General features: G+C 36.5%; 1 protein-coding gene across 1 annotated transcript in view; it reads left to right on the top strand.

Moving 5' to 3' along the window:
- ARHGAP42 (Rho GTPase activating protein 42) overlaps positions 1–27700 on the top strand; it is a 252753-nt gene that overhangs the window by 180404 nt on the left and 44649 nt on the right. The window contains exons 5-8 of the mRNA XM_045817966.1: positions 3213–3314; positions 13949–14059; positions 23704–23808; positions 26009–26138. Of these exons, the coding sequence (XP_045673922.1) occupies positions 3213–3314; positions 13949–14059; positions 23704–23808; positions 26009–26138 (448 nt within the window). The remainder of the gene's footprint in view (positions 1–3212; positions 3315–13948; positions 14060–23703; positions 23809–26008; positions 26139–27700) is intronic.

Here is a 27700-nt window from a genome sequence, read left to right as displayed (position 1 = left end):
CCTATTCCTCACTTCAGTGTGTGGAAGGAAGGTGCGGCGTGAGTGTGGTTACTGAGCTTGGAAGCTCAGGGAAGGTCTGATCACTGTGCTGAGAATAAATGCAGTGTGTTTTGGAAAACAGATTGTAGACCCAGAGCTTGTCTTCCACTTTCTCCAATACTAATCAGGTCAGGGCACTAATTTGCTGTTTTCAATGAACTGTTTTTACATATTTTATTGTATGTACACTTATGACACATACATACATATATATCTTCATTTTTAATGATTATGTAATTCAAATGCATTCACTGTTGATTGATAGAAAATGTGTCATTGTAATGTAGTATTTTATGAATCATGCCATGACAATAAGAAGACAGTGATCGTGCGCAGCATTTAGTAACGATTCATGGGTTATTTTTTCCTTTCTCCCTGCAGCAGTGGTTTAAGAGAAAATTCTTAGCATGATATCCACAAGTAAATGGAGACAAGAGGTGGATGTAAGGTGTTAAATTACTGAGTCCAGATAGACTTGGCTTATGTGCACAGTAAATCATGGCGTTCTAGGGGAGGTGTGAATTGCAAGTTGTGTGTCTGTTTTCAAGAACATGCTTCTGTAGATTATAGTTGTCCTTCATGTAGCCCACTCTTCCAACTCAGCTCTTTAATTTAATGCTAGAATTGAGTGTGTCTTTGTTGTCTACAGCATTGGAACCTTTGAGTAGATCTTTCTTTGCTGGCCCCATGGTGTGAAGGGCCTGGGTTTGAATCACAGTCCAGAAGTGCTTCTGGGAATAATTTTTGTATTGCCAGGAACGCTGATGTTTGGCCCTGAATTAATATTTCCCAAAATGCCATTAAGCACTGACTGAAAACAAAGATGTGAGTGTAGTCACCACAACTGTGTTCTCTTCTCCTACAGCCAGTCTCTTCTCTGCACAGTGAGAAATGTTAAGCGCCCACTGTAAGATGAAAGTGATTTACTTTTATGTGCTAGATTGTAATGCAGATGGTTTGCCCCCCAAATGAGTATGTGCCAATGGGTTTGAGTTAAGGCCATTTGTGCAGAGTTGTCCCTTGTAACATGGACATTGGCTTTTTGAACAAAGGAAATATCAATGAGGGATTATGGTGGTCAGTGTTGGAAGAGGAAGAATTTGATTTTTTCATTAACTATTTATTGAGCACTCGCTGAGGAATTCAGTTTTAAGGAGGATAAGGTATACATCAATTTCTCTGCTACAATGTACAATAAAACACAAACTCCGTAAGAAACCTGTGTGTAAAACTATATCAGCATTCACAAGGGAGAGAGAGTTGGTAGAGGGGACTTGTGAATGAGGTCAGTTTGAGCTGGATGCTAAACTTGAGTATGTTGAAATTGGAAGAAATGAGCATTTATGTCAAAGGGTTCTCTAGAATGGCCTGGAGAGAATTAAGCAAAGAATAGGAGGTCAGAGGGGCTGGTGAGATTTGGAGAGGTAGATTGGGCAGGCGAGTTGTGGCCGTGAATGCCAGTTTAAGAGTAACATCATCACTGAGCAGAAGATGAAAGGTTCACCCCAGATGTGTTCCAGAAGTGGAGAGGCCAAGCTCCTACCACCCGGAGCCTTCAGCTTCCTTTTGGGTCTGCGTATTATGTTGTATGAGTTCCTCAAAACCCTTTTTTGGATTTATTTTTCAATTGTCTTTCTTCTCGTAGGACCACATTTTCTCCTTTAGGTAATGGAAATCCCCTGAGGATTTCGACTTTTCCCCCCTCGTTAAAGGTTGTAAAGTGCAAACATGTCAGTACATCGTAAGTGGTCTAAAAGTGATTTGAACTTTTACAGCAGAAGCCTACTTGCTCTTTACATTCAGTGCAGTTTTACCAATTAGTTTTCTATAGTCCCTTATAAGGAACTAGATCATCCTGAATTCCTGCAAATATAATTGAGGTATCGAGTTCATCAAGATAGAATTACCTGGATATATTAACCTGGATCTGATGACCTCAGAATAGTGGGAAAGATAGACCAGAGTTCTGCCTGTCTTTCCTTCCCTTCTTCCCTTCCTTGTCCCATCTGTCCATCCTTCAGTCCTTTCATCCATCTAGCCATTGTTTTTAATTAACTTCTTCCAAATACTTATGGAAATAATGAAGCAAAACATTATGCATAATAATCATAGAGCTTATTTTTTGTAATTTTTCAATTACAGTTGACATACAAGTGTATATTAGTTTAAGGTGTACAACATTGTAAAGTTTGTTAAAAATAACAATGCATGAATCTCTGGATGGGAGAAATAGGAATCTGCATTTTGAATAGGCTTAAAAATACTTGACTCTGATTAAAGTGGTTCAGAGATTGTCCTTCCAGAAACACCGAAATAAAGCAAAAAATAGTACTACTTTGGCCAATGAAATTTGAGTGTGGTTACCTAATATTTACTTCATATGGACTCATAAATGGAAAAAACATATATAATTATGGTTGCAGAAGATTGTAAGTCCAGGCATGTCCTGTTCCTTTTAGACTTTATTCCATTTTCATTTCTAGAGAAGCATTGATAGGTATAATCTTCTTCTCCATAAAAGACTATTCTGGTTACAGCTATCCCTTCAAAACAAAAACATAATCTTAGGGGTAAGCAAAGGTCAGTTAATATTATGTTGACTGTATGATTTCAGTTGTTGCTAATACTTTTGATTTGAGTTTAAACTGTCTGATTTAATGATTTTATGCTTTTAAAAGTCTTTTGTCCTCCCTGTCAAGAATGAGCTGCTTTGGATGATCAAGTGTCTTTTGTGGCTGGAAATGACAACTTCTCAAAAAGACTCTGTGCCAGCGGTTTGGTAAAGCGGTTACATGTTATCTCATCTGAATCGCCACGAGGTCTAAAGGAGACATTTTTTTTTCCCTTGGTCTAGATGGAGTAGATCAGCATCTCTCATTGAGAATCAATTATAAAGACTCAAGGGATTCTACTGTAGCAGTCTAGCCCCTTCTATACAATAGTTTCATGAGCTTCTTTAGGAGAATGCATATTGAATAGTTTGTTCAGTTTGTTCAGTTTGTTCATGTTTGAATAGTTTCATGCTCTTCTTTCTAATCTACTTCATATAGCTTTGCACGTACTAGTCAGAACTCACTGAATCTTAAATAATTTTCTTTGATGTTTGATGGGAATGGTGAAAATCTTCCCTGAGGTTGTAATTTGAATGTTTTGTTGTTATTGTTATCTCCTAGGATGGAAAGAAGAAGTTTGACAAAGAGAGTGAAAAATATTATTCTATTCTTGACAAACATTTAAATTTGTCTGCAAAGAAAAAGGAGTCTCATTTGCAAGAGGTAAGCTTTTCCAATTGGAATGTGGAGAGGGCATTAATTAGCATTAAGTCATGTGAAGTTCAAATTTCCAAAGGTAGCAGTATCTCAGAATCTGCTCCTCTTTAATAAACAAAAAAGAAAGAAAAAAAAGGGAAAGGGAAAGGAAGACAGGGGAGGGGAGTACAGGGAAAGGGAGGGAGAAGAAGGACAACGCTTAAGTTAATCTAGCATTTACTATGGACAGGCATGGTGCTGAACATTTTAACTGTCTTATGACATTTAATATTAGCAGTTCCAAATGAAAGATTAGTATTTCCTTCAACAATGAGAAAGAATGAAATACAACTTCTCATTTTCTTCTGTTGGACATATTTTAAACAATAGGACCTATCAAATTCATGTTACAGCTTTTATGTTAAGCTGAAAATATCTATTTTTAAGGTATTGCCTTAGCACTAGGAGAAAAAAGGTATACAATTACACATTTAAAAATTTCAATTATTTTACATCAGTTTTCTTGAAGAATAAGGCAACAAGTATTTGACTAACATGTATGCATAAAAGCAGTTCAATTCTTCCTTCCTTCTGAAATATCTGTCCTTTTCATTGGTAGTGTTTAAACTATAATAAGGAAAATCTTATAGTACTTTTACTAAGGAAAAAGGCAGTTCCAGTTTCAGTAATGAGAATATGTTTTTTAAAAACGGACTGTCTTGTCATTTTCACCCTAAAAGCAAAAATATCTTAACACTTCACCCACACTTTTCCCTACATCTACCATGGTTGTCTCAGAGCTGCAAGATGGGAGTTAGTTGTTTCACCCTGGGGTCATTACTGCTCTCCAGACCTTGCTAGGGAACTCTGTACAATGCTGAGTCTCCTTTAGTCTCTTCTTTTTCCTCTCTCTGTACTTGTAGGTATCGCAGTCCAGAACCTCGTTTAAATGCCTCATACTCCCCTGCCTGGTGTCGCTCAGTGGACTGAGTGCCATCCTGCAAACCAAAGGGTCGCTGGTTCGATTCCAAGTCAGGGCTCATGCCTGGGTTGCAAGCCAAGACCCCAGTAGGAGGTACACGAGAGGCAACCACACATTGATGTTTCTCTACCCACCCCCCCACTGCTCCGCCTCTCTAAAAATAAATAAATAAAATCTTTAAAAGAAGTAAAAGAAACATGCCCAATCTGGCAAAGCCAATTAGCTGCTTTTCCAGTTCAACCTGGTCGTCTGCTCTCTGTATTCTTTCTCTTATTTCTCTTACCTCCAGGTTCAGCCACAGGGCTGCTGCTGGATCAGTTAGAGAATGACTAGAGTCTACTGCATCAAAAGCCATAGGAGGGTTATTTTTGGCTCTGATTCCTTTTTTCTACATTCTCATATCGTCATTGAAGGAATTGAATTTTTCATTTAAGTGTATTTAATATTGGGAAATGTTATTTAAACATGAGTTCATTGTAGCTTATATTTTGTTATCAATGCCTGCTATTAAAACAGGATAATTGAATGTATAGTTGTTTGCCTATGGAAAGGTTTTTGTGGCTAAAGTGAAATGGAAAAAAATCTATCATTAAGAAGAAATAATATTTTTAATTTTCAAAGGCATACTTAATCTTATGAATTACTATGCTACAATTTAATATTGTGGTGACATGTTCCACACAACTACTACTACTGCTCCTCCTCCTCCTTTCCCTGCCTTTTTTTCCTTTCCTGACTCTTTATGTTTTGGTTATATTAACCTTTGGTCTTGCCCAAATTAGCCAAGACTGTGCATACTTCAAGGCCTTTGCATTTACCGTTTGTTCTACCAGGAAAGCTGTTATTATGCCTGCATCATTTTACCATCAGTTCCTTTTCTCTTTTTAAAATTTTATCCCCCAGACCCTGCCTCCTGCCTCCGGCAACCACCAGCCTATTCTCTTTGTCTATGAGTATTTATTTATTTATTTATTTATTTACTGACTTGTTTTTAGGTTCCACATGTAAGAGAGATCATATGGTATTTGTTTTTCTTTATCTGACTTTGCATTTATCATAATGCCCTCAAGGTCCATCCATGTTTTCAAAATGTCAAGATTTTATACTTTTTGGCTGAAAAATATTCCATATGTAATAGAACTTTGTATATGTCATAATTTATTTAATTACCATCCAGCTGTGGACATTTAATTTGTCTTTATATCTTGGCTATTATAAATAATTTTGCAGTAAAAAGAGGTGTATACCTCTTTTTGTTAATCCTCACCCAAGGAAATGTTCTTATCGATTTTTGTTAGAGAGAGAGGAAAGGGGAGAGAGAAAGAGAGAGAAACATCAATGTGAAAAACATTAATTGGATGCCTCCTGTATATGTCCTGCCTCGGGATCGAACCCTCAGTCTTTTGGTGTGTGGGAAGATGCTCCAACCAGCCGAGCCACCCAGCCAGGGGATATATTTCTTTTTGAGTTGGTGTTGTTGTTTTCCTCAGATAAATACCTAGAAGTGAAATTTGCTGGATCACATGGTAGTTCTATTTTTAATTTTTTAAGGAACTTCCATACTGTTTTTCATAGTGGCTGCACAAATTTATATTGTTACCAACACTTGTTATCTCTTGTCTTTTTGATGAGAGCCATTCTGATAGGTGTGAGGTGATATCTCATTGTGGTTTTGACTTGCATTTCCTCGATAATTAATGATGTTCAGCGTCTTTTCATGTACCTGTTGGCCATCTGTATGTTTCTTTGGTAAAATGTCTGTTCATCTCTTCTGTCCATTTTTAATAGGATTGTTTGTTTTTTGCTATTTAGTTGTATGAGATCTTTATGTTTTAGATATTAGCCCCTTCCTTATCAGATAAATGATTTCCAAATATTTTCTTCCATTCAATATGTCACTTTTTCATTTTCTTGATTGTTTCCTTTGTTATGCAGAAGCTTTTTAGTTTGATGTAGTCTCATTTGTTGATTTTTGCTGTTGCTTTTGCTTTTGGTTTGAGATTCAGAAAACCATTGCCAAGACCTGTGTTAAGGAGCTTGTCACCTACATTTTCTTCTAGGCATTTCATGGCTTCAGGTCTTATATTGAAGTCTTTAATCCATTTTACTTTTTGGTGTGATGTACGATAGTGGTAGAGTGTAATTTTTTTAAAAAAAATCTGGGTGTTCATTTTCCAGTATAATTTACTGAGGACACTATTCTTTCGCCATTGTATATTCTTGGCTCCTTTGTCATAAATTTATTGACTGTTTAGACAGACATAGGTTTTTTTCTGGGCTCTCTATTTTGTTTCATTGGCCTATTTGTCTGTTTTTAGGCCAATACCATACTGTTTTATATACTATAGCTTTGTAACATAGTTTGAAATCTGGAGATATGATACTTCTAGCTTCATTTTATCTCAAGATTGCTTTGGCTGTTTGAAATCTTTGTGTGTGTGTGTGTGTCTCCATACAAATTTAGTGTTATATTCACCTGTTCCAAACTTCTTAAATGCTCACATTTCTCTAAATATTGCACTAGAATAAACCTAAGAGAGAATGCAGTATGTAGATGAAGCCATGTATAGAAAGGCTTCTGTAATTTCCACCTATGCACCATATGCCGTACCAGGTACCATGGCCAGGTACTAATATAACAATTGACTGTCACAGAATCCACTGTGGTTTTTACAGTCTCTAAAGGACTATAAGTTCATGAGATTCTTGGTGAATATTCAAGGCTACCCTTTAACAAGACATTGCTTAAATCATCTAGTAAGTACTAACTTGATCAATTTTAGTATCCTCTACAGGATATACTTTAATTTTCCCTGACAACCTAGTTAAATATTTAATACTTTGCTTGTTAGTGGCCCTCAGTTCCTTAGGCTGTGGTAGGATAGAATATCCATTCTGGTTCTGTATTTAGTTGGAGGCTGGTAAAACCTGTAACATGGTTAATACAACCTCCACTTGTCCTACCTTGTCCCATTCTACAAACACACTCACACACACTCAACACATACTTCTTTTCCAGGAGACACAGCCCATAGCACAACACAGTTGTACCATAGCAGTGCCTCAGAATACATAATGTAGATAAGGAGAAATATGCTTGGGTCTTTTGTTTTCTCTACACTTTCAGGAATCAAATCTCTTACAGGGCGATGCTGCCACACCATGTCTATAGTTTTGTAACATGACATTAAAAGTCATCTGTTTCTTTCCAGAGCATCTCTCGTCCTTCTGTCAGCACAAAATTTATTTTAAGTTGCTCTCAGAAAGACCCCTGTGTCTCTTCTCATCTGCATCCTTGATCATTTCCATAATGGAAAATAAGTGGCTGCCTATTTCCAGCACTGAACTAGGGATCACCTTATTGGTACAGCTCCAGGACCATCAATCAGTTGGATCGTGGCAATAAACAGACTTGTCAAGACTGTAGACTTCACAGTACATGGAGAGAAGTAACATTTAATATGGGAGTGGGTGATTTTTTTTCTAAGCATAAAATAAAAGGAAGAGATCCTAAAGCAAATCTGGGAAGACCAGAATGCAAATAATGTCTATTTTATAAGACATTAAATCAAATTAAAAAGCAAAGTGTTAGGGAATTTATATAGCATAGGGTTTAGGATTACCATTGTTCATTCATAAGATTCATCCACAAATTAGTGTGGAAAAGTTGGTCTTCAGTTGAAAAAATGGGCTGAGAGTATAAAATGGCATTTCATCAAAGAAGAAATATAAACCATAGTGAATATTCTGTTTCAGTTTCACATGTTTTAAAATACAATGTAAATTAGTAATAGCAGCAGAATGTTAGTTTAATTTATTAAAAGATACCCACCATTAGTGATAGTATAGAAAACGGAGTACCCCTTTGCTTCTCTGGTAGGAACAAAATCATTCAATCATTCTTGAGGTGAATTTGATGACATTTTTCAACAAATTTTCAATGTACAAGATAATTGAAATTATTCCTATTAACAGGAATTTACCCAAGAAAAATGGTTAGCAATGAGCATAAAAATAAATGGTATAAATCTGTTGAGGCAAGACAACTCTTGCAATGCACAAATTTAGAAACACTTGAAATGGCACAAAAGAATAATTGGGGTAAATGATGAAAAATGAAATGTGATATGGGTATGAAAGATTTTATTGGGAAAATCATTTAAAGACATGAAATATTCATTAGCTTAAGTGGAAAAAAGCAAAATTTAAACTAGATTGTATACACAATGTTATTCAGGTTTGTTTAAAGTAACTGTGTTTTACACATCAAAATATTAACAATGGGAATGAAAATTCTTATTATCTTTATATATCTCTTTATGGTAGTGAGTAATGTATAAACTTATAATAATGAATATGTAATAGTTTTATAATTAGGAGAAAAATCCTTTTAGAAAGCCAGATTTTGGGTTTCCACGTGTCGCTAAATATACTTTGAACAGGTTCCTCTTATCCCTAAAAGAAGGAAATCCCTTAGTTTCTACTCTTATACCTCTCTTCTTATCCTTAAGTTTGTGTCCTCGACATCTCTTCTATTCCCATACTGCCTATAATGCCCTGCCAAGTGTCTCTCAGGTCATGATTTCATCATGCCTGACCACGTTTCTATGCCCTGGACTTGACCACTCCTTAGTGACACACTGAAATCTCACCCATCACTGTTTTCTCAATTTACTCCTACTTTTCATTTCTTTAATTATGTTCAGACTGGTATTTTTCATATCAAAATTGCCTTTGACTTTTCCCTTTGTTTCTCACATCCTTAAGCTTCTCTTTCTTGATGAGATATACCAAACATCTCCAACCTTGCTAACAAAGAGGTCTCCTTATGTTCACGTGCGCCCGGCCTCACCACTGAATCAGTATATTCTGCAGCACCCTCGTGTTAATCTTCTTGAAATTCTGCTTTGCTCTTGTCAATACCTTCCTCAAGCTTTGCAGTGTCTGTAGAATGAAGTTTACACCCATTCTTTCTTTGCTGCCTTCACTCTTATCTCTGACTGTTTCAGACAGAACGTTTTGATCTGCCAGTCGTACCTTGTCTGGACTCTGTTCCCTCCCTCAGACTCTTCTCCTTGCATCTACACCTGCTCTAAACCTTCCCCTTCTTCAGTCCAGCTTAAATCTTTTTCTCCTCTGGGATTGAGGGTTTTTTCTGTCTTTTGAATTGAGATAGCTTATTGTAGGTGAGGAATAATTTGGGTTTCTGCCGAACTATCTAGTTTTCTTCTATAATGAACTTGGTTTCTTATTAGGATGACTTTACAGAGTCCCTTTTACCATATAAACAACAGTTTATACCTGTTGTTCTAGCATAATTATCACTGGCGCTCTGTTTCATTTTGAAAAGTTTAGACAGTAAATTACATGGTTATTTTACTTATGGCTATTTTACATGGTTATTCTACCCAGTTCACAATACAGAGCAGCAGTTGCTAGTGGGTACATAAGCAACTGTCTGTTAGTGAACAACACACTCTATGAGCTTAAGTACTAACAGGCTTCATCTCAAGTAAAGAATGCCTTTTTAAAAAATTGTGTACTGAAAATAAATTAAGCTCTTGTAGTCTTTAAACACTGTACATTCTAGATGACCTTTTTAAAAGTATTTTTTATTGATTATGGTATTACAGTTTTCCCAATTTTTCCCCTTTATCTCCGCTCCACCCTGCCCCCTCAACCCTCCAGCATTCCCTCCCCTTAGTTCATGTCCATGGGTTGTACATATAAGTTCTTTGAGTCCTCTGTTTTCTCTATCATTTTTTAAGCTTTCCCCCTCTATTTTATGCCTACTAATTATGCTTCTTCTTCCCGGTACCTTTTTCCCTCTATTCCTCCCTTCCCCCTCCTCACTGAACTCCCTCTGTGTGATGTCCATTTCTCTGGTTCTGTTACTGTTCTGGTTGTTTGCTTAGTTTTTATTTTCATTGTTTTTCTTTTCTTTTAGGTTCATTTGTTGATAGTTGTGAGTTTGTTGTCATTTTATTGTTAATATTTATCTTCTTTTTCTTAGATAAGTCCCTTTAATGTTTCATTTAATAAGGGCTTAGTGAGATGAACTCCTTTAACTTGACCTTATCTGGGAAGCACTTTATCTGCCCTTCCGTTCTAAATCATAGCTTTGCTTGGATAGAGTAATCTTGGATGTAGTTCCTTGCCTTTCATGACTTGGAACACTTCTTTCCAGCCCCTTCTTGCCTGTAAGGTTTCTTTTGAGAAATCAGCTGATAGCCTTATGGGAACTCCTTTGTAGGTAACTGTCTCCTTATCTCTTACTGCTGTTAGGATTTTCTCTTTGTCTTTAATCTTGGGTAACTTAATGACGATGTACCTTGGTGTGTTCCTCCTTGGGTCCAACTTCTTTGGGACTCCCTGGGCTTCCTGGACTTCCTGGAAGTCTATTTCCTTTGCCAGATTGGGGAAGTTCTCCTTCATTATTTGTTCAAATAAGTTTTCAATTTCTTGCTGCTGTTCTTCTCCTTCTGAAAGCCCTATAATTTGGATATTGGAACATTTCAGGTTATCCCAGAGAATCCTCAGCCTCTTCATTTTTGGGGGTTCTTATTTCTTTGTTCTGATCCAGGTGGATGTTTATTTCTTCCTTTTGTTCCAAATTGTTGCTTTGAATCCTGGTTTCCTTCTTGTCGCTGTTGGTTCCCTGAATATTTTGCTTTATTTCATTTTGTGTGTCTTTTATTTGTTCTTTCATTTTTCAACCAAGCTCAATCAGTTCTGTGAGCATTTTGATTACCAGGGCTTTAAATTCTCTATCAGACAGGTTGGCAATCTCCTCATCACTTAGTTCTCTTTCTGAGGTTTTGCTGTGTTCTTTCATTTGGGACATATTTCTTTGTCTTGGTGCAACTGATAGGTTGTGAGGGGGTGGGGCCTTAGGTACTCACCCAGGCAGGGCAACCCTCTTTGCTGCACTGCCTGTAGGGGAGGGGCCAATGAGGCAGCAATACAGCTCGCCTGTTTGTCTCTAGTGTACTTTCCAAAGGACTCTCGTGTCAGACTGGAAGTATCTCTTACCAAGGCATAGATGACCTTCCAAAGCAGATTTGGTTTAGCAGATTCATCTAGATTAAAGGTGATGGGAAATATTTATAACTTGCAAATGGGAAGAACTGTCATTTCTCTCTTATCCTTCTTTGTGCCTCCACAACCCCACAGATGGGATTGTGCATGCTGATTCGCTAGGATGCATGGCTATGATTTATTACAGTGAAAAGATATAAAGAAAAATCAGCAAAGGATGCATAGGGTGAAACCTGGGGGAAACCAGGCATCAGCTTCCAAGAGTCCTTTTCCAGTATAAACACACCGGACACACTTAATTCCCCCAGGGAATAAATCATCAGAAAAATACGTGAAATGTTGTCCATTAGACACTGAGTATAGACTAAGTGTCCATGGTTTTTACTGGGAGCTGGTCACATAGGTACCTTCTGCTTGTCATGTGCTCACATTCCATACTCCCAGGAGGAAAGCAGGTATTCAAAATAAACCATATTGTTTGCACAAATAGTTTTGGCACAGTAAACTATGCTTATCAATTAGAGTGGTGGGAACTCTCCCAGAACCAGCATTCCCAGATGCAACCACGGGCCAGCATTGTAAGCAGGCCTGTCAGTGGGTAGCACTCACACCTGCTGTGTGCTTCTCTGCACAGCTTTGTTGACCAGAAATAATCATGTGTGTTATAAAGGTGGCTCAGAATTCTGGTTTGTTCCCATGTGCTAGTCAATAGTGAGTGACATTATGTTTTATAGTAAAGAAGACCTTCAGAAATAACTTGGGGAATAGAATGTTATCTCCGAGACTAAAAATATTCTTGTGTCCTTTATACCCAGTGGTGTTCTGGCGCTCTGGCCTGCAGGCCAATTTTCTCAATCCTTTCTAACTCCCTCATTCACTGGTGTTGGGCTGTGGTTCAGAACTGGCTCTTTAGGGAATATTGATACCACAGAAACCAGCAACCACTACAAATCTGGCTGTCCCCGCCGAGAGAGCCTGTTGTTAAACATGTGTTCGCGTACCACTAACCATACCTTCTTACCATTCTTTCTGTTAACAGTGTGCTGTCCTAAGCAGTGGTAAGAAAAAATATGTGATCTGTATAGAATACAATTTTTTTTGTGGATATTTATATCTTTTCATGTTGAGAAATTATCTTTGGAAGCCGAGAAGCTTCTGGTTCACATTTCCTACTGATTTACATGTTCTTTTTGTATATTAGTACAGAAACTTGGAATTTTCAACTTAAAAAACTCATATTGACTTGTTTATCATGTTGAGTTATTTTTAATTTTATGAATAAATGCATAGTAAACATAAATAATTATTTTTAAAGGTGTTTCATATGAAGTTAGGTGTCCAAGCCGCAAACCTAATTTTATCTTTTTTTAAGGCCTCTGCTTGTGAAATTATCATAGTAAAATGGCTTCAAAGCAATATTCTATTCCCAAATTGTTGTTGGCAGATACTTAGTATTCTGGAGAGCCCATTTTTTTTCATCTGCTTTTAGTAATCTCAGCTGGCAGTGAGGAGTGTGTAACTGGGCAAGAAAAGTAAAATCATGCCTCTCTGTTAAATCGAAGTCAGGTTACAAGAGGGCATCTCAGAATGGTACAGGGCATAGAAGAGGGGAGAGAGACAATATCAGAAAGAAAATGCAATTATTTCAATAACACTTGTGTCATACTTGATCAATAGAACCTTACTGCAGTCATGAAGAATAAATAAGCACAGCATCGGTGGAGCATGAAACACTAGGTTAGAACCATTGAAAATTTTTGGCTCTGCTACCTTATCTTCTTAAGAGGTTACCTAATGATGTGGCTTGCTGCTCAATATTGTCAAGTAATTCTTCTTCGGGTAAAATCCAAATTTGCCATTCAGTGTTCAAGATCTTTTACAATGTGATGCTGATTTTAGTTCTCACTACTTTTCTCCACTTATTTACGCTGTTGACAAACTGTCAAACTTGTTCATGCCTCTTTACTTTTTTTATGAGGGTGACCCTTTTTTTTAGCTTTGACTAGTCACTGCCATTGTTCATCTTAAAATTCCACTCAAACCACTATCATTTTCCCCCAGAACTTAAGTCTCTTTTTCTATGATCCCATAGATTTTCAAATGCATTTATAAACCTCTTCTGTAATATTTTCACTTAAATGAGCTGAATGTTGTATGCTTACTCTGCGTTTTTTCTTTCCTCCTACCCCACATACTATGAGCTCTTGTAGTCAAGGACTGTGTTTTCCTAGTCCCTTTATTCCAGGGACATAATAATACTTGCTATATTAAAAGTTTTGGCCCTGGATGGTGTAGCTCAGTGGATTGAGTGAGACCTGTGAACCAAAGGGTCACTGGTTCGATTGCCCAGTCAGGGCATATGCTTGGGTTGCAGGCCAGGTCCCCAGTGGGAACCATGTGAGAGGAAACCACACATTGATGTTTTTCTCCCTCTCTTTCTCCCTCCCTTTCCCTCTCTCTCTAAAAATAAATAAATAAAACATTTTAAAAAATAAAAATAAAAAAGAGTTCTTAAAAAAACTTTTAGCAGGACTTAATTTTTATTCAAGATTTCAGAGTGGAACGGGATTTGAGTCCCACTCTAACAAGGGAACATCAGTAATTGCTCCCGTATCATGGTTTGCCTTCCTGTGCCCTTCAGGCAGATACACAGATTGACCGAGAACATCAAAACTTCTATGAAGCATCACTGGAATATGTCTTTAAAATTCAAGAAGTTCAAGAAAAGAAGAAGTTTGAATTTGTTGAACCGGTAAGTTTTAATTTCCCTATAAAATAATGAGATCAATATATCCTGTGGGGGAAAAAATGGCTGTGTTTTTCTGTTGAAAATTACAATTAAAAAAAAAACAAAAAGGGAGGGACTAGTGGGGAAGGGGCAAATAGATGAAACACAGGACAAATGTAGGGCAATGAAACTATTATATATGATACTGTAATAGTGGATAAATGTCATTATACATTTAGGGGAGCCCATAGAATGTTACAACACAAAGCGTGAATCCTAACGTAAACTGTGGATTTTAATAGTGATGGATCAGCATTGGACTATCACTCGTAACAAATTTATCTCACTAATGCAAGATGTGAATAACAGGGAAGACTGTGTTGGGGGGGGCTATATAATTTCTGCTCAATTTCTCTGTAAACCTAAAACTTTTAAAAAATACCCTATTGGTTTGAAAAAATAAACATAAAAGGATGTACATTACATATACCTAAGCAAACATACCTCAGCACTAAAATGACCCACGTACCCAAGCTTTAGGTGAAGGGTGAAAACGCAAGGCTGTAGTTTCTCCTTTGTTCCACCCCACTTCCTTGCAAGGCTGGGGCCTGTCTGACTTTCCAATGAAGTCATTTATTTTCCTAAGTCACTGTGAAAAGTAATGGGTTCCCCAATGTAAACTGCATTACAGAAAAGAGCAGGTGGCTGGTCTTTATAAGCTTACTTCATTTTCTTAGCATTTTCCTCCCAATACCCTCATATGCTACCAATATTGGCTAAGTAGGCATATTCATGAGGCATCAGCTGTGATGAGGTAAGTTCCATAGTCAAGATAATCTTCCATTGGGATATATAATGCTCAGTTCCCATGAGAAGACGGTGATAGTAAAATATACAGGTAATCAAATATATAATTTAAGCCATATTTTCTTCATATGTCAGTTTGTAAAAGAAAAATCTATTTATATTAAGAAAATACCCTCTTCCTATTTTAGTGGAAGTGATGGGAAAAAGGGAAGGAAAAACCTCGCTTTAAAATATATTTGACCAAATTTATTTCTTGATAGACACCCTTCACTGTTTCCCTAAAGATGATGGGCAACTGAGACGGAGCAGAGGCTGGGCTGTTTTCAGTCCCCGCCTGGTTCGCCAGACCTCTGCTTCTCTCCTCTCCCTCCAGCTGGAGCTACCTGACTTCTTCCTATAAACCAGGCACCTGGCCAGCTTACTAGACCAGCCCCTCAGCTAGAGGGATTTAAGGAACTGGAAGTTACAAGCAGGCTCAGGGAATTAACTGTTACCTTTTATTTGGGAATGCAGCCTTAGCTTCAAGTTCTGATTGCCAAACAGCTAAGTCCTTAAATCTCTTAGAATGAATTGCTAACCTCTATTTAGTAGATGCTTTGAGGAGCTGATTAAACAGTTTTTAGGCGGCCTTCTGAGGCTCATTTGGGGTCCGTGGATAGCTGGTCAGCCTAGCAATCCCTAGTCTAGGAAGACAGCAGTACTACTTAGAATTACTGCTCCCTTTCTCTTGGACTAAGTTCTGCCTCTGGATCCTACCTGGGGTTTTGAAGCCTCTCTCCCTGCTGGCAAACTTCCTCCTGAGAGCCTGCCTCTTGGAATTTCTGGAATTCAGCTCTTTTTGATAGTAAATGACTCTAAATTATTAAGAGTATTGCCATTAATTCTGATAGTTTTCCTTCATACTTTTACCTTTCTGGTTCCTAGTCTCTCCAGGCACTGTGCTCATTCACTGTTCTGTTCTTCCTCACATTGGGAATGATCCTTTTACACCTGTAATAATTCTTTTACACCTGCAGTACCTCTCCTGCTTCTGAGGGGCATGCAGGTAGCCCATTTTCCCATCTAAGCCTCTTTTCATGGCCCATCCTGCCTGGGAACAGTTAACTGGATCAATCTGTCATGTAACATTAGGTATATAAGGAGAAGCCTGTAAAATCGTTTCCTCACAGGTGACAGAAGGAATGGTAAGAATTTATGAATTCCTGTGATAATACATATGGAAAGTGGGAGCTGTCCTTCAATTGAAATGTGTTTTCTTTCTTCTCTCTACTGCATCTCAAACTGAGATGGTCTGAAAAATCTTCTGTAATGCATGCCTTTCTCGTGACACCACAATCAAAATTGATGTTTAAATTAGTCTTTCTTCCAAAATATTTTCTTGGCTGCTATATTTTTCCTATTAGTATGTCTGGCCAAACCAAATAGTGCTGTCAGTTTAGTCTCATTTTTTATTTCTGGCTGCAAAATCTCTTCTGTGGGGTTTACTTAATTTACATTTCAATGATGAGAAGAATAGAAATGGGAGCGATGAAACATGAGCATTTGCTCTATAAGTTATGCATTTACAAATTAATTGGAGGAAAAAAAGTTTTTAAAATTTCAAAAACAAAGCTCCCAGGAGCTATAACCATGAAAACACATGAGGATACTTTAATATCTTTGCAATTTTTATCCTACAGAAATCCAATTCCTGTCGCATTACTGTTTCACATTGCAGAAAGCTAGCAGTCTATTCTGTGTAGCCCAGATTTAAGTAAAGCAGAACACCCCAGGGATGTGACTTATCTCATAGAGATTGTGAGATATCAAGTAGGAAATACAAGTGTAAAATAGTCCTGGTGATTCGAGTTAAATAACATTCTTCATGATAAGCATTTGAGATTATTTTACATTGTTTCAGTTACATCAAGATCCTGCCACTTGCGATAAAACTTTTACAGAATATTTAGGTGGTATTAGAAATAAATATTTCTACAGTGTTATTATTTCAAGGAAAAACTTGGGGAAAGAAGCTAAAAACATGGGGGGGAGGGTACATTTATATATTTTTAAAGTACACAGTAAATCAGCTTTCTAAACTCAGCTCTCCATTAGTTGCATAATTTTAAGGGCAATCTTTTCTTCCAGTTTATAACATTTTATATAAAAAGTGATCGTAGATATCTGGTGACCGCTAGACCTGTGCTATTCATTGTGGTAGCAACTATCCACATATGGATAGAGCATTAGAAATGAGGCCGGTGTAGGCTAAGATGCACCATAAGTGTGAAATATTATTATATTGCCAAGTTTAGTACAAAAAGAAGTTATCTTACTAGTACCTCTTTTATACTGATCACATGGTAAAATAATAGTATTTTGGATATCTTGTATTGAATGAAATACCAAGTTAATTTCATTTGGCTTAATTTTTTTTTTAATGTGGCCTCTAGAAAATTTAAAATCCAACATTTGCGGTTTCACATTGTGTCTCTGTTGAACAGCACTAGACCTCATGCAGCCAGACTTGCAACAATATGTATGAATTCAGGTTTCTATTGGGGGAAAAGATCAGAGAGGAAGAGAAACATCATCTCCTGACTTCTTAATTGTACCACCCTGCTACTTCTCAGAGTTGCCTGGAGTTTATGACAATTTTGAGGAATCATGGGAGAAGGATGGGAAACAGCTTACATGAGAGAGTTGAGCCCTAGTGTATCAGAAGTATATTATTGCACATGAAGTTTTGTGGCTCAGAAAACTAAAAGAATGTTTTTGTGAGTGAACTCACTTATGGCTCCTTCAGCTACAGTTTGTGTATATGTTCATTCTGTCCTTCAAGCGTATTCAGCTGGGACTAACGTTTTGTGTGCAGATACTACGTGCTGTGTGTTCTCTTCATGTTTATCTCACATAAACCCACAACACCTTATTATTGTGTAGTTGTTATCCTTTCATACAGAGAAGTTAAGTTACAGAAGTATAGTTGTCTGAGGTCACAAACCTAAAGAGGGAGAAAGCCAAAACTCTAGAGCCCAAATCTGAAGTCACTGTTTAGTGTTATTTATTGCCTTATTGGCTGCTTAATTACAAGAACTAGTCCTTTGTAGTATTTGCTCTGACCAAATAAAATGGATGACCTCTTAAATTGTACTGTAAAGCTATTTTAATTGTTTTTAATTAGAAAAAGAAGGGGTTGACCTTTGCTTTAGTAAGGGTCATGGAATCTGCCCATTCATTCATTTGCTCTTCCCTCTTGTCTTCCTGTTGTTAAAGTTGTCTCTCCAGGCCTCAGGTGGCCAGCCACTCTCCAGGCAGACACAGAGTAGTGCACTGGCTGAGTGGGAGTGAGCTGGAATCCGGCTCCAATCCCATAGCTGTGCGGTTTGGGAACATTTTTCAAATTCTGTGTGCCTTAGGTTTTTATTTGTTAGTGGGGGTTAAAGATTGTACGTAGTTTCCAGGATTGTGGTGAGGCTGAACCAATGCAGGTAACAGAGTAAGTGCTTGCTGCATCGTTGGTATCAGTAAGGTGTTAGCTGTGTGAGGTCTCCTGTGGACCATTATCCCTAGGTAACGTAGAATGCATTTATTAGTGTGGCTTCAAAGCCAGACGTAACCTTTCAAAAACAATTTTAATTTCTAACATATTTAAAATACACATGTAAGTTCTGTAAGAGCATTTTCATGGAGTATTCTTTATAGCCTTTATTTTGGTCTTTTTGTATTATGTTTAAAATTCATATAAAAATTAAACCATTATATAGAAACTGAAATATACTGCTTTTGATAGTCATTCCTTAGTCTGCTAGGTTTAATTTTAAATCATTTTCTGAAGAAAATTTCACTTAATTTGCTTACTATGTTATAATAAGCTCTTTAGCTTAGCATATTATGAAGAATACTATAAAATACTTTTTGGGCTCTCTAAAAATGGTTAAATAATATTGAGACTGAATAACAACTACTTGCTAAATTTAAAAAAAAAGTCTATCAAATAGTATTTGACCTGTAGGTCTTGAAAGATAAAACTTTTGTGTTCTTTTTCAATATGATTGGTAAGCTCTGCTATAGAAAATTTAATTTAAGGTACATCAAAGTGAGCAAATAAGACAGGTCATTGTTTAAAATGTTGAGTAGGGCTAATGTTTAAGTTTGTATCCTGCTAAAAGCCTTAAGTGCAATCATTCTATAAAAATGAAGAAAAAAATCTCTCTTCAGGTCATATACCTTACAATAAAATCTGTATTAGCCTCGGTACTGTTATTTAAAAACCTGAAATTTGCAGTAATTGTTAGATAGTTAATAAAATACTGGAAAAGTAAGAAAAAGACATTCTCTTTGTTTGGCTGACTCATCCCCCTTGAACTTCATTTTAGAAATCAATCATGAAACAGCTTGGTCTAAATGTAGCTTCTGCTGAACTGTAATTACCCTGCTGGCTACATTACCTTCTTCATTCCTGTTGAGCTAAAAAGATAAGCTGACTTTATTATTGTTCATTGCTTCTGTTCCTTTGCCACAGAAGTGTATGTCCAGCCACTTAACCTGAATTTCATCCCTTTGAACACTTAGAAATATGCCTTCAGGAACTCCAATGATTCTTCACTGCTGAGGCAATATGATATTGCTACAACTTCAAAAAGTTTTGACTTTTTAGATTAATTGAATTGATGTACATATCTGTCTGTTCATTCATTTGTTCTTTCATCCTTCTTTGATCGTCCTGTTTGACCGTTGTCAGCCCAGGTCACCACTGACAGCCTCTTTCTGTCCTTGGCCCTCTTTTCATTTCAGGTTTCTCACTTATTTGGTTGGGTTTTGATACACACTCATTTCCACTCAGTAACTCCTCTGAACATCTGTGTGTTAGACTTAAAGTACTTCATAGTAATTTTGAGGCCATCCTCTAAAGATATTTATCTCTTAAGTTTCCTCCAAGCCAGGAGCAGCAAAGACTACAGGGTTAACTCACAGGCCTGACACTTGTGAGAAGAGCCGCCTTGCCTTTGCCCTCTGTTGCCACACTTTGTAGGGGTTCAGCGGCCAAATGTGAAAGCCTACATAAGACTTGACTTCTTCTAGTGCACTCCAGTGCTCTGTGTGTGGGAAGCATTTATTTTTATTTTATTTAGGACAGTCTTTTGGGGGTGGCAATTCACATGTCATACAATCTCAGCTGTTTCTAGTTTCTTTTTTTCTATGGTGTTGGAGTAGGGGCTCCAGCTTCATTCTTTTCCATGTGCCTTCCAGTAGTTCAAGAATCATTAGTTGAAAAGACTGTTGCCCTGGCTGGTGTCGTTCAGTGGATTGAGTGCAGGCCTGCAAACCAAAGGGTTACCAGTTCCGATTTCCAATCTGGGTGCATGCCTGGGTTACAGGCCAGGTCCCCAGTAGGGGGCGTGTGAAAAGTAAACACACTTGATGTTTCCTACCTCTCTTTTTCTTTCCCTTCCCCTGTCTCTAAGAATAAATAAATAAATAATATTTTTTAAAAATGGCAAGGCTTTTAATTATCCATCTTATTGTCTTGGTACCCTCATTGAAAATAAGTTGACCCTAGATAATGTGGCTTTATTTCTAGACTATTTCAATTCTCTCTCATTGTTTTATAGGACTGTCACTGAACTAGTTTCACTGTTGATTACCACTGCATTGTATTAAGTTCTGAAGTCAAGATGTGTGAGTCTAACTACTTTGTTCATCTTTTTCAAGATTGTTTTGACTGATTTAGGTGCATTGCTATTCCACATGAATTTTAGAATCAGCTTGTCAATTATTATGAAGAAGTCACCTGGGCTTCTGATAGGACTTCATTGCATCCAGTGGTATAGCAGTCTTAACAAAATTGTCTTCCACTCCATGAATATGAAATAGTTTCCTTTGATTAAACCTTCTTTAATTTCTTTCAGCAGTGTTTTGTACTTTACAAATTACAAATTTTGTACTTCTTTTTTAAAGAATTTATTCCGAAGCATTTTATTCATTTTGAAGCTGTTGTAAATGGAATTGTTTCTAAATTGCATTTTCAGGTTGCTCATTGCAAGTGTATAGAAATACTATTGATTTTTGTATATTGATTTTATATCCCACAAACTTGCCAAACTTGTTTATTCTAGCTTTGTGTGTGTGTGTGTGTGTGTGTGTGTGTGCACGCACGTGTGTGTTTTAGTGGATTTGCCAGGATTTTCAGTGGTTAATTTCTTATGAGATGAGGAATGATCACATCTAAGTATAAGAGCCTTTACATCCCTCTTATTCTGCTCAGTTTGGGCAACAGTCATCTGGGATTAGTGCATCAGTTGCTTTGGGGTTCTTCCCCTCACTCCCCTGCTAGCCCCCTTCCTCACTTTTGTCTGCCATTCACAGTATCACTGCGAACTGTGAGCCCTTAAGGCCTGAAACCTGGTGATTAAGGGGCTAGCAAATTGTGAACATTCGTTTTTTTGCTGAGTTGTAATGTGTTTTCTAAATGATCACTTATCTATAAATGCAGTATCAATTTTCCCATTTGGTCATCTTATTGGAGTGACAAAATGTAATTTGATTCTAAAACCCTTGGGAATAATAAAGTACTATATGACTATTTCCCAATGATAAAAGTGACTTTCTTAATATTAAAGCCTAATCTATCTAGTAGTTTATAGTTGCTATTATTATATTAAGTGGCAGGATTAGTTTAAGGTAAGCTGGGACACAGTAGTCTTTTCCTCACCGCTGTACCTACCCAGGCAGATTGAACAAAGAAAATGACATGCAGGAAATGCAATTCTTAAAGATTCAGGCTGTCTTGTTAAGTTTCCTTAATTTAACATCATGGAATTTGTTGTGGATAAAATGAACTAGCATATATTTATTCAAACCTAAAAAACATTTAGTTTTGCTACCATCTAAAGGCAATTATTTCATACATTCTATCTTTATTAAACTTCCCAAAACCTGTTTCCAAAGTAGATGTGGAACAAAAGGAAAAGGTGGGTGGTTCTTTGAATATAATTTTTCTGTACCTTCCAAAGAATCATACATTTTCTAGTGGGTGCACTGCAGGTATTGTGAGATTACAATGTATTTGTCTGCTACTTAGTGTATCTGAATTCTGCAGAAGATGCTAATAGAGTTATTTATTTAGATGGATCTCAGGGAATTGGGTGTTCTGTAGGAAGATTTAGTACAGATATTTTTAAAGTATCTTTTATGTGTGTAATTGAATTCTTTGTCCTTACAATGGTATAAGAATAGTGTCTTCCCTAGTGCATCCAGTTCATCAGACAGTTTAAGTTTGGATTAATAAAACATGACACAGTACTCCTTTTAACAACTTCATAACCTATAATTATCTAGCTATTTATATTTTAAAAGTATTTTCTTATTTAGTCTCTGTAAACCTCTAAATCTGCATATCCAAGCCCCAATTAATTAAAGGTATTTTCTAATCCCATTTTATAAGCTACAGTTCTTTTTAATTAGGCTACAATATGTGCAGATTACATGTTTTAACTTACTGGTTAATTTGAGAAATATCATAGCATCACTTTAGTAAAGGATAATCTGTTGACTACCTCATTTTGATAATTTTCATTATGTAAAATTGACAATGTAAAATAATTCTAAAATTGACAGACAATGTATTTTGACACATTGTCAGGAACATTTCAACAAGAGATGCACAACTTTTAGAATATAAAAAGTCAATTTGAATGCTTTCTGAAATGAACATGATATTGTAAGTTGATTTATTATAGGAAGAAAAGCATTAGATTATTTTCATATAGAAACAGCACTTGTCTGTTGGAAACCATAACACACAGACTAGTCAATATTTAGCTAAATCCCTTTAGTTCCCCAGATGTAAAAGGTTTTACATTGTTTATTCCTTAATTTAAAATAATAGCTTATAACAATTAAAAAAGGAAATTATAATAGAAACAATAAATTTTTAAAACATGAAAAAATATTAGCTTACAGATGTATCATGCTATTTGAATTAGAAAATCATTAGCCACTAATAAAAAATATTTTTAGTTTTATTGTTTGAAGAGGTTGAGGAATTGATTGAATTGGTAGACAAGTCTGCAGAATAAAATCCCAGTGAATAAAATGAAAAATAAATTAGATAATTTTTCAGTTAGAATTTAGCAACAGTTGTGTCCTGTAACTGTGTGGAGAGCCACTCTTAGTCCATGAATAAGAACATCATAAATAAGCACATAAGCAGGCCAGGATCATAGAAATTACGGTTTTCTAAAGAAAATTTTACTTTTATTCTTATATGAAAGATTTGTATCTGTCTCCTTGTTTTTGCTCAACTCTTACCTACTTTGCCTTCTTTCTGCTTCCTAGGGAAATGTCTCTTCAATTCCCAAGTCAGTACTGCCACCTTGTGATATGTTCCTTAATTTCATCTGGCCAAACCCTGATTCCTTCTGTTGGGTACTTCTTATCCCTAATTTACTGTTTCAGGCTTCTTCACATCTGCACATTTTATCTCCCTGTTTTAGTTAGAAGCTCTGGTCTTTATCCCCATTAGAGATCTCTCCTCGACATTCAATGCATTTGAATATTTGAGTAGTTAACATGACAGCTGTCCATGACAAGACTCAAAAATTAAATCTCTGGACTGGGAGTAAAAAGGAGAAAACTGTATTTGAACAATGATTAAAATAAAATTAAAAAAAAAGAAAACAAAAATTAAATCTCTGAAAAAGGAAGTAGAAATCAGCTTTTGTGTTTTGTGTTTCATATCCATAATTTTAGTGCCAGCTTTGCCAAACAGATTGAAGATTTATTAGCTGAGGAATTAGAATGCAGTGTCATTTCCCCATTTTATTATATTCAATGATCTTTTTTTAAACACGTTTTCTTTTTTATCTCTATTTTTGCAGCTTTTATCATTCCTTCAGGGTTTGTTTACTTTTTACCACGAGGGATATGAACTCGCCCAGGAATTTGCACCATATAAGCAACAGCTGCAGTTCAACTTGCAGAATGTAAGACTCTACCTGTTCTCACTGCCTCTCCTTAGTGAACCAGATGGTCACAATGCCACTGGGTTACAACCAAGCCAAGCCTTGGAGTCTTTCCAGAACTCGCCCAAGTACAGTAAAACCTCACTAATTTAGAAAAGCCACATTATAAATTTATTTTAAAATGTGTTGATTTCTAGCTCCTGCTTGAAAGTACACCAGGAAAGAGCCAATCTTAATGTTTAAAAATGCATATTAGAAATATCACAAAAATAAATACTACTAAGGAATAGACAGACACCTGGAAGTTTGGAAACTTTTGCCTTTACTCAGTAGTCCCATTACTGAGGTGACCTGAGGTAACCTTTGCTTTCTGAGATGGCAGCACTTCTGTAGATTTACAAAATGGAAGTTGTACTTTAGCACTCTAAGCTTCCATCTCTGTATGAAATTGCATATAATCTTATATTTATTATTTTCTAATAAATTTGAACATGGTTTGAAATATTCATAAGTGACTATTTCAAAGCTTAAGTGAGGATTATTTACAAACATCCTATGTATTTCTGTCAGGGTTTATTTTCTAAAGTTGTCTAATCAATCCTTTTTATATCTGATTGCATAGTTATATAAATTCTGATTTGCATCTGCTGAATACCATATTAAAAAAAATCTTTAACCAACCCATTTCCTTATTATCAAACTTGAGAAATAATGAAGTTCTAATTGTTCAGGGTTTTGTATACATGAAAAGTTGTTTCTGAAACCCTGTGTAATACTCTATAGCCAAAGAAATTTGGAAAGTGCTAACTTAATTTTTGATAAAAAGCCTGGCTTTCACTGTGTCTCTGATTTTTGTCGTCTTGAAGATGTCCAGTAAACAGCTGTGGCATTCTGGTGTCCCATGAGCAGCATGGAATTGGATTTATTCTACCTGTGTTTTGAATTTTAGCTTTTTACTTAACCTAGATTGTCTTGCAGAATCTATTTTTCATGAAATTCATTCCATTGTTTTTCAATATGGAATGCATTTGGGCTTTTTAGTAAATATTAACAGAAAAATATAAAAGTCAAAGTATTTTATGGTTTACTTCCTATTAAACACAATTATCTTGAGATTCCTGGGATTTGACAAATGGTAAGGAATAGGAAAAAAATCAGATTCTTACATTGAAAAGTAGCAAAAGTAGCAATTAAGGACATTCCATTTTTTTATTATGGGCCCTAACAAAGTCTTAGAGTTGAGTGGTGATGATTTTTATATATTGTTGAGATAATGTGGCTCGAATGCAAAAGATTTTATAGAGAAAAGCCTTGTGCTATTTATGTTTTACCCCAAGTATTTTTGCTGTAACCTGAGTAAACTGTTGTAATAGAAGTTAGAACTTGGAAACCTATTCATTTTCCAAGTTAATTTATATACTGACCTCTTGATAATTGTGTTAGGATTTCTGGAAACCAAACTAAGTGAAGTTTCTTTAAAAGTGTTTGGAATAAGTGCAATGAACTTTTTTAAAAAGATTTTTATTTATTTATTTATTTTTAGAGAGGGAAGAGAGGGAGATAGAGATAGAGAGATAGAGAGAGATAGAGATAGAGATAGAGAGAGAGAGAGAGAGAGAGAGAGAGAGAGAGAAACATCAATGTGCGGTTGCTGGGGGTCATGGCCTGCAACCCAGGCATGTACCCTGCCTGGGAATCGAACCTGCGACACTTTGGTTCGCAGCCTGCGCTCAATCCACTGAGCTACGCCAGCCAGGGCTTCAATGAACTTTTTTTAAATGAGTGCTACATGTATAAAAATAGGTGAATTTGGTTTGTTTTTATTCCCCTAAAGAAATGTAAGTGCCTATGGATCTGCTTTTTTACCTTAAGTATTAATGATTATAAAATTCTGTTGAATAAATATTACATATTTTTAAATGCTATAATTGGCCACTAAATAATAATGTTAGTGTAACAGGAAAAAAACATATAATTTACATACATACACACACAGATTGGGATTGAGATTGAGACATTCAGAGAGAAACATACAGAAGTTCCACTAAAGCCATTCAAAATCAGCTGTAGGACTCAACATCCAGGGTCATGGGTATGGGTGAGTAGTGCTGAAATAATCAAGGTCATCTTTTGCTTAATTTGCAATTTTGAAACTTTAGCTCTAAGTTGCTTAAAATGGGTAGGAAAAAGTTAATAAAATTGTTATTTTTATTTATTAAAGACAAGGAATAATTTTGAAAGCACTCGACAAGAGGTAGAGCGGTTGATGCAAAGGATGAAATCTGCCAACCAAGATTACAGACCACCTAGCCAGTGGACGATGGAAGGCTACCTTTATGTCCAGGAGAAACGTGAGTCTCAAAGATATGACTTAATGTCTCTTACCCTTATGTTCTGTTTCCATGAGAGGTGACTTGGTTAGTATTTTTTCCTTCAAGTACAAAGACTGAAATCCCTTACAGCTTTATCGTATTTAGTCTGTTCTGCCACCATCAGCGCCAAAGCCAGGGAGTTTTTTCCTATTTCACCACCAAGATCTCTAAGTTGATATATTGTTGAACTTGGGACCTACAGCCTTTTTCTGATGATATGGTAACATGAGTTCAGTTTTATAATTTAACTGTGATATCTAATCCCAGCTTAAAGTTTGATGGAAAATTAAAAGTCAAAGCCTTTATTGGAATGAACCATCCTGGTGACTGTGATAATAGTATGACCTCCAGTGGTGTTACTTCATTGACTTCTGTGTTTCGTCAGTTTTCAGGGGTAAACCTGGCATTGTGTGATGTCAGATTGGCACCCTTTACTGCTTGGGGTTAGGAAATAAGCATCAGACCCAATAGAGCACTATTATAACTGCCTCCTCATTAGAAAGTTTTTCTCACAAAAATAAGATGCCATTCAAAATGGTTTAGCCAGGGTTCTCTCTGCATGGTGCCTGTCAATAAGTGGAACCAGTCTGACTAAATTCGCTCTCTAGTTCGAACCAGATATGCCCTAAAGCACCATTCTCATACTCTTTGTGGTGGAGGAATGATTTTTTTTATTTCCAATCAGTCATGGACACAAAAGCATGTGCTTGCATTTTACAGTAATGTCAAATTGCTGTGAAAGATTTGAAATGCTTATTTACACTTTACTTTTCTCATTTATTCAGACCTACCAACCACATGAAATAGCACTGCTCTAAAGTTTCCCTGTCAGTCAGTAGACAATAGAGTAATAAAATTGTTTTGATTGGTAAGATATCATAGTTAAAGGGTTTGGGATGCAGAAACTGGAGATAACAGGTCAGCTATAAGAGTTTTTCACATAGAATGACATGATAGCTAAAATGCAACCCATTTTATATTTGACATGCTCGGTCGATGCTCATTTGTTGGTTGGTTGCATGCAAGCAAATAACGATTTTATCCAACAGACTTGGCAGACATGGACTGGATGGTGGAGGGCTGCTGGCTCGGGAGGTCTGGGTTCTGGGATTTTTCCTTCACAACTGTCTACCTTGACAAGTCTGTTTCCACGTGTTAAAATAATAGCCTTAGTGCGCCTCCTGTGGTGGGCTCTTAGCAGTACATGCATTTGAGGCTCTCAGTCAGACTCTCCTCTTTTTGACATCCTCTTTTTTCTTTTATGTTGCCTTCTTGGTCTCAAGACACTTTCTATCTCAATTTTCTCTGTATCCTCCTACATTATTTTTACAGCTTTAGTGAGGTACAACTGCCATATAATAAATTGTACATAATTTAAAATGTACAGTTTGAAAAATGTTGCCATAAGTATGGACCTGTGATGCCATCTCCACAATCAACATAAGGAACATATTCCTCACCTTCCGAAGTGTTTTCATGCCCCGATATAATCCCTCCCTCCTTCCTTTCCCCATGTACCATCCTTCACCCTTCTCCTTTCC

The sequence above is a fragment of the Phyllostomus hastatus genome, unplaced genomic scaffold (assembly GCF_019186645.2).
Source record: "Phyllostomus hastatus isolate PE091 unplaced genomic scaffold, TTU_PhHast_1.1 phas_scaffold_317, whole genome shotgun sequence".
Classification (NCBI taxonomy): domain Eukaryota; kingdom Metazoa; phylum Chordata; class Mammalia; order Chiroptera; family Phyllostomidae; genus Phyllostomus; species Phyllostomus hastatus.
Note: the sequence above shows the minus strand (reverse complement) of the source record. Positions and strands in the feature narration are given on the sequence as shown.